General features: G+C 52.6%; 2 protein-coding genes across 2 annotated transcripts in view; one reads left to right on the plus strand and one right to left on the minus strand.

Moving 5' to 3' along the window:
• RRN3 (RRN3 homolog, RNA polymerase I transcription factor) overlaps window positions 1–5055 on the minus strand; it is a 28121-nt gene extending 23066 nt beyond the window's left edge. The window contains exons 1-3 of the mRNA XM_056122374.1: window positions 4911–5055; window positions 3758–3863; window positions 2229–2285 (exon numbers count right to left, since the gene is read on the minus strand). Of these exons, the coding sequence (XP_055978349.1) occupies window positions 2229–2285; window positions 3758–3863; window positions 4911–4999 (252 nt within the window). The 5' untranslated portion in view covers window positions 5000–5055. The remainder of the gene's footprint in view (window positions 1–2228; window positions 2286–3757; window positions 3864–4910) is intronic.
• The window catches only part of PDXDC1 (pyridoxal dependent decarboxylase domain containing 1), a 168995-nt gene that overhangs the window by 87624 nt on the left and 69086 nt on the right, over window positions 1–12285 (plus strand). The window lies entirely within an intron of this gene.

Genomic DNA, 12285 nt, shown 5'->3' on the forward strand with positions numbered 1-12285 from the left:
AAGAAAATCTTTAGTAGGGGCCAGAGCAATAGGACAGCGAGCGGGCTGGGTATTTGCCTTGCATGTGGTCGGTTGGGGGTTCGATCCCCAGCATCCCACATGGACCCTTGAGCACCAGGAGTAATTCCTGAGTGCAGAATCAGGGGTAATACCTGAGCAATACCGGTAAACCAAAAAGTAAAAAAAAAAAATTGAAAGTTGTTCAGTATGGCTGGGGTAAACAGAAAAAAAAAAGGTCCTTAGATTTATCTTTGCAAAGAGAAAATCTGTTGATGTCTTTGTAAACCACAATTGTGTGCACAAAGACCTGCAGGGAGACGCGCTGAATGATGTATCATCACAAGGTGAAAGCCAACAAGAGAAAGTTCCACTAGAGACCGCACACCAGCTCAGCCTCACGGCGCGGGAGCATGAGGTCGCAACACTCACCGAGCACTTCCTACCGCTCTGAGATTTCATGCGTACAACCACGCCCTGAGACAGGTACTGTCACCGGCTTCCATTCAACAGACGGCAACACGGAGACGAACAGTGACTGGCCCTGAGTCACAAAGCTAATAAAGGGGGCCCCAGTCCATGCCTGAACACAGAGCAAGGAAGTGGGGAGGGAGGCCAACAGCCCAACCGAAAGGGCCACATGACGGCACAGATCCAAACAGCCAGCTGAGGGGAGCGGCTACGGAGAGAGGCAGGGCACAGGGAACACGACGCAGCCATGTGGCAGCGCAGGGCCGTTATCCTTCAGCAGGCACCCAGGGCTTCGGCAGGCTGCTAAGCTGCTTTGCACGTGGGAGATAACTTAGTCAATAAACGTAAATTAGCGCATACAAGGCTGGTGACCAGCGAGGGCCAATGGAAAAACCCAGACAAGAGAAGCACCTGGGATGTGGCTAAGAGGCAGAGCCCTTGCTTGCATCGCCCTGTGTGGGTCCCAGCACAGCAAAATAAAGTTTAAGGGCCAGAGAGAGAGAGGACAGCTGGCAGGGCACTTGCATAGCACACAGTCAACCCCAGCTCAATCCCCAGCACCCCATAGGGTTCCTGAAGCAGAGAGCCCCTGAGCACGCCAGAGGTGCCCTTCCACGTCCCCCCCCAAAAAGGGAAAAAAGAACAAAACTCCTGGAAATTCCTGGCATAGACATTACAGCAACAGATTTCAGAGTGGACGTACATGGAGTGAGAGCCAAGAAAGCCCCGTCAGCAGGAGCAGCAGCTAAGGACGCTAAAGCCCTTTAGTCAGCAGCTGGGCCAAACGCTGATCTCACGGAGACTTGAACAGCTCCCTGGACTTTCTGGTTTTACAATGAGGGAAAAAGACGTAGGGAGATTAAACGTTGCCCAAGATCACACACTGGGTAATGGCAGAGCTGAGAGTTGTTCTCAAGCAGTCTGAGTACCACAGCCCCCTTAAGACTGTTTTCCAAAACTGGAGAAGAAAGGAGGAAAAAGGGCAACAATGTATGGAGTTGTTACTATAAGGTGGTTGTTAAATCTTGAGTTAAAAGAATACAACTTTGGGGGATCGCGAAGATTACTCATAGGAGAGAGGACAAGCCTGGGGTACATAAGATCCCCAAGTTCCATCATCAGGAAGTCGCCAAGGTCCTCTAAACATCGCTGGGGAGACACTGCCACCAAAAAAAGCAGCTTCTTTTTTTAGAAGAGACCGGAAGAACGCATACTGCATGGAAAATACTAGAGCGCTAAAGAGCCAGGACAGCCGGGAGGGCACCTGCCTTGCTGCAGACCCAGGTTTGATCCCCGGCACCCCATGTCGGTCCCCAAGCAGTGCCAGGAGTAATTCCTGAGTTCAGAGCCAGAAGTATGGCCAGGCGCGGCCCGAAACCACCCTCGGCCCCTCCAGAAAAGGAGGTCCTAGAAAGACAGAAGCTGCATTTCTCACCCTCAGGACTGAAAAATTCTGCATAAAATTCTCCATTAGGAAGGCCTGCCCGTGCACTGTAGGAGGTGTAACAGAATCTCTGCCATTTGGTCACCAGAGTCGAGTGGCATCCCTTTCCTCCCCAAGCTGCATCAACCTCAAAAGTCTCCAAGTGCCCATACGCCCCGCCCCCAAAAGCAAAACCGCTCCTGCTTGGACGCACTGGATTAACTGAAATATGAAGGGATCTCGGAGAACAGGTTCCAGAGACTGGAAGGACCCACAGTACAAACTGCAACAGCTACAAAGTGAAAACAACTGGGTTAATAATCAAAGACAAAAGTACCTTTATGTCTGGATCTAACAGCTGGTTCTTCAGCAACTCAAAGTCATTTGTCTCACCCTTAATAAGAAAAAAGAAAGGAAGTTTTGCTTGCAATGGTATCCTCTAAAAGGTCAACAGTAAAACTTTCAACTATACCTTTAACATGTGACAAAATGAAGAACGCCGTAACTTGATTATGGATTATAAAATCAGGACTATGAAAACACCCTCAAAATTCAGGGGCGTGAATGCATGGCAGGTTAACGTGCTTGTCTGGTATGAGGCCAAACTGGGTCTGATCTCCAGCACTCCACATGCATCCCTGAGCATTGCTGAGTAATTCAGGAGTGCTGAGCCAGGAGTAAGCCCTGACCGTCACAGGGGCATGACTCAACAACCAAAAAGTGAAAACAAGAACAAAAAAAAAACCCCTACACATTCACGTTAATTCATGTTAGTTGCGCTAGGGTGGTTGGAAAAACTAAATGGTCGTTAGTATTTAAGTATTGTTGTAGATTGCTATCTGAACATAGGCGCTCCTAAGAATTCTCAAAAATTTAGAAGGGGAGGATATAGAGAGATAGTGGTAACATTCAGGTATTTGCCTTGCATGGAGCCAACCAAGTTCCACGCCCAGCATCACATATGGTCTCTCAAACACCACTAAGAGTGACCTCTGGGTACAAAAGCCCAGGAGGATAGCCCCTAAGCACTACCATGTGTGGCCCAAACCTCACAAAAGAAAAAAAAAATGGGGCTTGGGGGGAGATCACCACGATTCAACACAGGGGAAACCAAGACACTACCTATTCACATATTTGATCATAAGTGCGTATTACAGATAAAAGGTCACTCAGATTTCCCTTCCGTCACAAATACTTCTATTAAAAAACCTTAGAATCGCTTCTAAACTAATGCAAAACAAACCCCCAAACTCTTTATTAACAGAGTTGTTTTTGTTTTTGAGATGCTGTGGACCAAACCCAGGGGTTCACATGTGCAAAGCTAAGGCTCTGCTGCTGAACTACATCCCTGGCCGGGGTTAACTGTCCCCAAATAATAGTTAACTGATACTATGCAAAGCATTTCAAGAGGTGAAATCTCCACCAACAGGTCACTGCTCTAATTTGAAGCTGAATGTAGTGTGCTGCTATTAAATGTTCGAATTCAAGATTGGCACCTACATGTTTGCTCACAGCTACTAGTGTTTAGCGTAAGTCGCAATCGCGTTTTTATTTATCTTTTTCTAACCTTGCCTTGCCAGGACCCTGACACCACGGGCGTCAGAATCGCCTGCGTGCGAGGGTGGCCCAGGGAAATAAGCGGAGGCCCTCCTGTGTGTCCACCGCCGAGCCTTCTTCCAGGTGCGATCCCTACTGGGGATCACGAAGAGCAGGACACCCTGATCCCCACCGTGCCCACGGCATCGAGCCGTCTTCCAGCCCCTCTAGTCGGACCAATGAAAACCAAATCTCCGCACATTCCTTCAGCAAAGCTGGGGGTGGCGGGAGGAATATGACACCCCAAGCCCCACCGGAACCTCCTCTTACCTTTCTGTATTTCAGCATGATTTCCATCACAGTTCCACCAAACCGAACAGTTTTCCTTGGTGGGGGACTGATAAAATCTTTCTCTAATGCCAGCCCATCTGAAACCCTGTGGAGCCGAGATAGTCAAGCCATTGAGGGCAGGACAGAAAAGGAAATTAAAAACCAGAAAGTTCTAAAAGTCAATGCTGAATGAGCTCTCATTATCTGGCGGAACTACTGCTAAACTCTCGGCTGGCCTCCCGCTTCCCATCCAGGCCCCAGGCGGTCTCCACTGGGGCAGGAGCACGACAGTACAGCAGACAGGGCCCTTGGCGCTCACGCGACGGGCCTGGGTTCAATCCCCAACGCGGACGGCGCCTCCAGCCCCGCCAGGGGCGACCATGAGCACGGAACAAGGAGTAAGCGCTGGGCACCGCCAGGCGTGCCCTCGCTCCACCTCCCCGGCTTTTAACCCCTAAGGGAGATCGCACTCTCCCGCTGCCTCGACGCCCGGAAGCGCCCCTCGTCGTCTCTGCTGAGAAAGCACCGCCAGCGAAGCCGGGCTGGCGAGGCCTCGAGGCCGGCTCGGGCACCCGCGCGCGTCGGCAGGGAGCGCCCGGCGCCCAGGAGCCCGGCCGGGCGCAGATCCCCGGCCCCGCTGCCCAGGGCGCATCCGCCGCGCCGGCCACACGCCACCGCGCCGCCGGGGCCCTCCGGCCGGCTCCCCCGCCGCCTGCGCCCGGACGCTCTTCCCTCCGACCCCGGTGGGCGCGAGCCCCGCCCACGCCGAGGCCCGGACACCACGGCCAACTTCGCCCTCGGACCCGAGGACTCCCTCCGTGACGCCCCCGGCACGGGACGGGCGCGCGGGGGGCGCCCCGCCGCGACTCCTGGCTGGCTCGCGAACGCGCGCGCGACCCGGCGCCCTCGGAGTCGCCCGCCAGTCGGGGCAACGGCCCGAGCCCGCGGCCCCGGAACGGGCCCTGGACCACGCCGCGAGCCCCTCTCCCACGGCGGACTCGCCGCTCTGCCAGGGCCGGCGAGGCGACGGCCTGCGGGGAGCACTGCCACGGGAGTCCTCCCCGACCCGCAGGCCCCTCGCCGTTCCCCCGGCCAGGGCCGGCCTCCTCCCGGCCCCGGGCTCTGCGCCCGGACTCGCCCGCCCGACTCCTACCCCGCTTTCGACGCCGCCCTCGTCTGGGCGGCGGGGGCCGCCGCGTCCCCATCGCCGGGAAGCCGCGCGGGAGGCGACGGGGCGTCCATGGGGCCCGACACGCGCGACGACGGCGCCCGGCGGCGGAAGTCGCGCTTCTGCTCGTCCCGCCTCCGTCCCGGAAGACCCGCGGCCGGCCGGCCCGCAGCCAATCAGCAGCCCCGCGCGGCGGAGGCCGGCGAGTTGGGCGGGCAGAGCGCCGCCCGCGCGCTTCCGGACGGCTGGGCCGCCGCCGGGTCGTCCCCGCTGCGCCCGAGGCGCCGCGCCGAGGGGCTTTTGGCGCCGGGAGGGTCCTCGTCGCGGTCTGGCTCCCCCCGGGGTGGGCGTCGTGGACCGCAGTTAGGCCGCCCGTAGCGGAGAGCGCCGAGCTGCGACCGAGGACCCCAGCGCCTAGGCTGTGTGCTCTCCGCGCAGACGCTGCGTGGACACGGTTTGACCAGGACCCGCCTCCGAGCGCCGCCAGGCTGCGGGGACACTTCTCCGGAGACGTCCACCTGCGAACTTCATTTGTCAAGAAACGAACCTGGCGGGGGGGGACGGAACGGTAGCACAGCGGGTAGCGCGTTTGCCTTGCAAGCGGCCGACCCGGGTTCGATCCCCAGCATCCCACGGGGTCCATCGCGCACCGCCGGGAGTGATTCCCGAGTGCAGAGCCAGGAGGAGCCCTGAGCATCGCCGGGTGTGACCCAGAAAGAAAAAGGAGAGAGAGAGAGAAACGAGCCTCAGTGGGCCAGCCCCGCCGCGAAGGGATGTCCAGGAGGAGAACTGGCAGGTGGCAGGAACCGCCCCCCTCTGCTTCCCGGTCTGGGGTTGCTGAGACCTGCACTCACCGTGTAGAACGTCCAAAAGACGTTGAACCAGCGACAGCAACTTTTTTTTCTTATGCTATTATGCAGACTTTAAAAACTAATGATTCTTGGTAAAATCCTGTGGCACTAACTCAATGGATCCTAACAAAGCAATGAACCCATTAAAATGACATGAGTTAGAGGCCCGAAGAAACTGCCGCTTGCGATTGGTTAAATTTGTTAGTTATGTCTATTTCTACCTAGAAAAGCGGACAGCAACTTTTTTTTTAAGTCTGAAGCTGGGTCGTGTTTTTGCATCAGTGATTGTCTCCTTGCTCCTTTTGGCCGATTCTACCCGCGCTGCTTTGGGGCTGCTGCAGAATGGGGGCGGAAGTCGTCTGCCGAGAGCAGAGGAATGCGTGTGCGTCCTAGTAGCTCGCCCAGCCACAAGAGGCAGTTGAAGGGGCTGGAGAGAGAGTACCGCGGGTCGGCACTTTGCTTCCATGCCAGAACCTAGTTGGATTCTCGGTGTCCCGCGTGCCTCGCCGCCCCCACCCCGCCCCCAAGCCGGCCAGGAGAGCTCCCTGAGGGTAGAGCCAGCAGTGAGCCTGAACACCAGCCGGGGGTGGGCCCAAAACGACAAAATCTGACTTGACAAATGTAAATTGTAAGTAATGAAATAAGCCTGAGAAGATTCCACTAGGCCAGTGAAATACAAGTTACAAGTCCTTAGCATCACTGACTTCCCCATGAGGCTCCAAGACAGCCTTCTGCCTGCTTCCTCCCAAAGTATCACTCTCCTGACACTTTAAGAGACATTAACTTCTCTAATTATCAGATATGTTCCTAGGGCTGGAGCCATGGTACAACTGGTGGGGCTCTTGCCTTGCACACGACTGATCCCTGTTGGATCCTCAGCATCACATATGATTCCCTGAACCCACCAGGAATGATCCCTGAGCCAGGAGTAAGCCCTGAGCACTGCTAGGTATCACCTTTAGCAAACTAAAAAGTAGCAAACAAAACCAAAAAGATAATAAGCTCTTTGCTTTGCTTTTACTTTTGTAAAATCACTTCCATGCTGTAACTTATAAAGGGGGGGGGGGGGGGCTGGAGCAATAGCACAGCGGGTAGGGCGTTTGCCTTGCACGCAGCCAACATGGCCGACACAGGTTCGATTCCCAGCATCCCATATGGTCCTCCAAGCACCACCAGGAGCAATTTCTGAGTGCATGAGCCAGGAGTAACCCCTGAGCATCGCTGGGTGTGACCCAAAAAGCAAAAAAAAAAAAAAGGGAGGGGCGGGGATGAGGAAAGATAGTAGGCTGAACCATGCTTTGCACTGTATGAAAAGCAGTGTGTGCTTTGCTTTCCAAATTCTACAGTGCATGGACGACAGAATGCTGCCAAGAGTGACCCCTTGAGCACTGAGCCAGGAGTAGTCCCTGAGCACCACCAAATGTGGCCAAAAAAACCCTGAGAAATAGAAAGAACAAACTCCCTCCTGGAAACAAAAGCAGGGACCCGGGTGCTAGCCCTCCTCACTCCAAAGGTTTGGAGCGAGGTCCTGGGTTTGATGCCCAGCATCACATGCCCAGCTCTTCAGCACCACAGGTTGCAGCCCTGGTGACCACCAGCAATGCCACGTCTGAACAGTACCATATTGCCCTATCAGAGCACCCAACCACCAGTCCTTCACTTGCAGTCCAGTATAGCAAACCCTAGGCCTTTGAGCACTGTTCGGGGAGTCCTCAGAATGAAAGTAAAAACAAAAGCAGAGGCTCGGGTTATAACTCCGTAATAGAACATATGATCTGATATGCAAGGCCCTTGGTATAATCTCTGGCACCACACACACGGAACGAGTGATGACAAGAAGCAAACAAGCAGGGCTGGAGCGATAGCACAGCAGGTATGGCATTTGCCTTACCAACGAGGCCAACCCAGGTTTGATTCCCAGGATCCCATATGTCCCTCCTGAGCACTGCCAAGAGTGATTCCTGAGTGCATGAGACAGGAGTAACCCCTGTACATCGCCGCATGTGACCCAAAAAGGAAAAAAAAAGCAAATAAGCATCACAAAAAGGAGGGCTGCTTACACTGCAGACACTGCTTCTGCTCACCTTGCAGTACACTTGCTCGTGGTGGTTCTGAGTGGCTCTATTCCAGGAGGAATATCTGTGTTACTCTCATATACCCAGAAGACCCATTAAACATTTTCTTTTTTTTTTCCAAAAGAGCAGTCTTCCCTGGGGGCAAATTTTATAGTTATCCCAAGAGTAGTTTTGGGTTTTTGTTATTTTTTTCTTTCTTGTTTAGGCCTGGGGGGTGGGGGACTAAACCCACGGTGCTCTGGGGCTACTCCTAGAGGTGCCTAGGGGGTGCTCAGGGAACCCTGCAGGCTGGAGCTTGTGGCCCCTGCATGCAAGGCTTGCACTTCACCACACTGTGCTGTCTTCCCGCTTCTTGTGGTGGTTGAGGTGGGCTGGGGTCACACTCAGTGAAGCTGTCAGCTACATCTGGCTCCACGCTCAGGGATCATTCCTGGGAGATTTGGGGAAACCACTTGTGGTGCCAGGGATCGACTGCAAAGCAAAGCAGTACAATACTCTCTGTGTTCTCTTTCTGCTTAGGCAGAAAAAGAGAATTTGTTCTAAGGACACACTGAGAGCTTAAGGCACCAGAAAAGAAGACCTCATTTGGTCATGTTCGCGTCATGGGGCCTCCTCTAACCCAGACCCGAGTGAGAGGACATATTGCACCGAACACCTTCCAGATAATCTTGGCTCTTGCAAAGGGTCACTTACAATGCTTAACAGGGACGTGTGCAACAACACAGTGGTTAGGACTCTTGCCTTTCATACAGCAGGTTGTATTCAAACCACATTTCATTCCTTGCACCCCACCAGGAATGATCCCTGAGCACAGTAAGCCCTGAGCACATTAGTATGATAACCCCCTTAAAAAAAAAAAAAAAAGGACCATTCAACAAATGGTTTCAAGTGACTGAATGGTGGGGAGATCAATGGTTGCTAACCTGCAAAAACAACAGTAGATTTCCATTTGGTCCTTTCGCCTTTCCAAAGAGTCGACAATGATTTTGTATCAATTACCTGTATAAACCCATTCATGGGGCTGGAGCAATAGCACAGCGGGTAGGGCGTTTGCCTTGCACGTGGCCGACCCGGGTTCAATTCCCAGTACCCCAGATGGTCCCCTGAGCACCGCCAGGGGTAATTCCTGAGCCCAGAATGCATACTGTTCATGAATACTGTCCATGAATGCAGAATCACACAAATGTGTTTCTTGAGCATGTCTTTTTTTTTTTTTTTTTGCTTTTTGGGTCACACCCAGCAATGCTTAGGGGCTACTCCTGGCTCTGCACTCAGGAATTACTCCTGGCAGTGCTCAGGGGACCATATGGGATGCCAGGGATCGAACCTAGGTTGGACACATGCAAGGCAAAAATGCCTTCCCCACTGTACTATCAATGCGGCCCCCAAAGAGTAACAACTTTAGGCAATCTCTTTATTATTTATTTATTGGAGGGAGAGGGTTGGGTCCCACCTAGTGGTGCTCAGGGGTCATTCCTAGAGGTGCTGGGTATTATATGTAGTGCCAGAAATCAAACCAGGCTTGGCCACATGAATGACAAGCACATTAGCCCTTGTACTATCTCTCCACCCCATCAAATTACTCTTTTTTTTTTTTGCTTTTTGGGTCACACCCAACAATGCTCAGGGGTTACTCCTGGCTCTGCACTCAGAAATTACTCCTAGTGCTCCTAGTGCTGCTTGGGGGACCATATGGGATGCTGGAGATTGAACCCGGGTTGGCTGAGTGCAAGGCAAATGCCCTACCCGCTGTACTATCGCTCCGGCCTCCATCAAATCACTCTTGAAGGGCCAGCGAGTAGATGCCTGCTTTGCAGGAGCTCAGACCCCTCAGCAATGTTGAGTGTGACCCAAAACTGCTCCCCTCAAAAAGAACATTCTGGAGAATTCAGAGTTAAATACCTTCACAGTGTTGTGTGGTTTCTAGAGCTCTTTTCATCTGAAACTTTATACCCACCCAATTCCCCATCACCACTCCCACAGCCCCCAGCAATCACCATTCTACTTTCTGTCACCTTGAATGAGAGTCTCTAGAAATCTCATCTGCTGTCACTACCTTATTTTGTTTTGGGTTTTTTGTTTGTTCTGGGGTGACACCCAGCAGTGCTCAGGACTTAACACTTGTCACTGTGCTCAGGGATCACTCCTGGCAGGGCAGAGGAACAATATGGGATGCTGGAGATCAAACCCGGGTTGACTGCAATGCAAAGCAAGTGCCCTACCCGCTATAATAATGTTCTGTGCCCTCCCCACAATTATCTATTATTTATATATCCTTCACAAACCCTGTTTTTTTAATAAAAGGTTTAAAATATTTTCTTTGAAAGCGAGAACTATAAGCATCACCATGTAAAAATCTCTCACAAACATCTTTATTTGTGTGTGTGTGTGTGTGTGTGTGTGTGTGTGTGTGTTTGGGCCACACCTGGCAATTCTCAGGAGGTTATTCCTAGCTCAGCACTCAGGAATTACTCCCAGTGGTGCTCAGGGGACCATGTAGGATGCCAATGATCGAACCCAGGTAGGCCCCAAGTAAGTCTAGTGCCCTACCACTGTACTATCCCTCTAGTACCCTCTCATCGATATCTTTTTATTTTTTTTCTTTTTGGGGTCACACTTGGTGATGCACAGGGGTTACTCCTGGCTCACGCACTCAGGAATTACTCCTGGCAGTGCTCGGGGGACCATATGGGATGCTGGAAATCGAACCTGGGTCGGCCACGTTCAAGGCAAGCGCCCTACCTGCTGTGCTATTGCTCCAGCCCCTCACCAATATTGTAAGAGCTGAATTTTAACTAACTTCCTTCGCAAAACCACTCTCCTCATATGGCAGGGGATTTCATAGCATCTCTGGCCTCTATCCTTGGGGGGCTAATAGCATCCACATACACACACACACACACACACACACACACAGAGTCTTTTGGGCAGGGAAGCCTCCCAAATGGTGTTCAAGGGGTTTTGGGACCACTTCTGGCCATTCTTAGCCAATTGGGCTGGACAGTCAAACGTGATGACCCAAGGGTACAGTGCTGCTGGGTTCTATGTGCTGGGGACCACCAGGACCACTTGATGGTACTGAGGAGCAATCTGGCAGTGCTCAGGAGTCAGGTGGTGCTGGAGATTGAACTAGGTCCTCACACCTACCTTAACCTTTGCACTATTTCCCTGCCGTCCCCCGTTGTTTTTCTATACCTGGGGCCTCTCACCACGTACCTTTAAGACCAAGGAACACAGCCGTGTCCACCCCTGCGCCCCCCCCCCCCCCGGGCCTCCTACTCTGACCAGTGGCCTGCAGAGGCCTCATCAGCACCAATCCTACTCTCGACACTCTGCGATCGGCAAATGTCAAGTCTCAGTGTGTGAGTCAGAGGCCTGGAAAATTGCCTCTCCTGGGCCCACCAGCAGACCAAGAGGGTGGAAAATCACAAGACAGATGCTGGGTTGGTCACGGTTGTCTCTCCCTACCCCTCAGGCCCATCAGGCTTGGACAGCTGAATGATTCCAGAACTGGAGGCAAAGCAGCTGTGTGGTTTCAACCCAGGCAGAGAGATTTCAGGGAGGCGGAAGTGACCAGTACATCAGGTAGAGCACTTGCCTGGCATGCAGCTGACCGAACCCAAACAAAAAACAAATGATTTCTGGGGAGCCAGAATGTTCTCGCTTGCTATATAAAGCAGGAACATGATGTCCTTGATTTTACCTTCAGCCCACAGAGCCTAAAATATTTATCATCTGCATATTTTCTTTTACTTTGGAATTGCATCAGCACTGCTTGGGGCTTACTCCTGGCTCTGCGCTCAGGAGCACTCTGGGCGGGCTCAAGGGACCTCTATGGGATGCCAGGAATTGAACCTGGGTTGGCCACAGGCAAGGTAAACGTCCCACCCTCTGTACTATCGCTCCAGCACCCCCATCATCTGTATCTTTCTCAAAAAGATTTGTCAATTCCTGTTTTCAATATTTACTCTAAATATAGAGAAATGGGGGTTGCCATTTGCTACATGATGTCATCTTTGGAGCTAACCGATGTTACATACCTGAAAATAAACACCTGCAAGCGGTTTCCAAGATGAGTACTCATGGAGACAATAGCTTAGTTAGAGACCGTTGCTAATGTTGAAGAGGTCTGTTTTCAACTTAGAGCTGACTGGTAGAGACCTTAGCAATTATTCTCTAGTTATTAGTCCATCGCCTTTACTTAGTAACAAAGCCCAGGAGGATTATGGACTTAACTTACCTGCTTAAAGCTTCTTCAAAGGTGGCTTTCTCTGAGTCCCAGGGACTCCCATCAGTGTGTCTCCAAGAACCTGTTCAGAACCCCTCACAACCCCACACCTGCTTCCTCAAAGCACTGCCTGACATCTGTGCTCATTTTCCTCTTCCTCGGTACACAGTGAGCACTCAGAGAACAGCGACAACTCAACTCTGAAT

The sequence above is a fragment of the Sorex fumeus genome, unplaced genomic scaffold, assembly GCF_029834395.1.
Source record: "Sorex fumeus unplaced genomic scaffold, SorFum_2.1 ptg000045l, whole genome shotgun sequence".
NCBI classification, from domain to species: Eukaryota; Metazoa; Chordata; class Mammalia; order Eulipotyphla; family Soricidae; genus Sorex; species Sorex fumeus.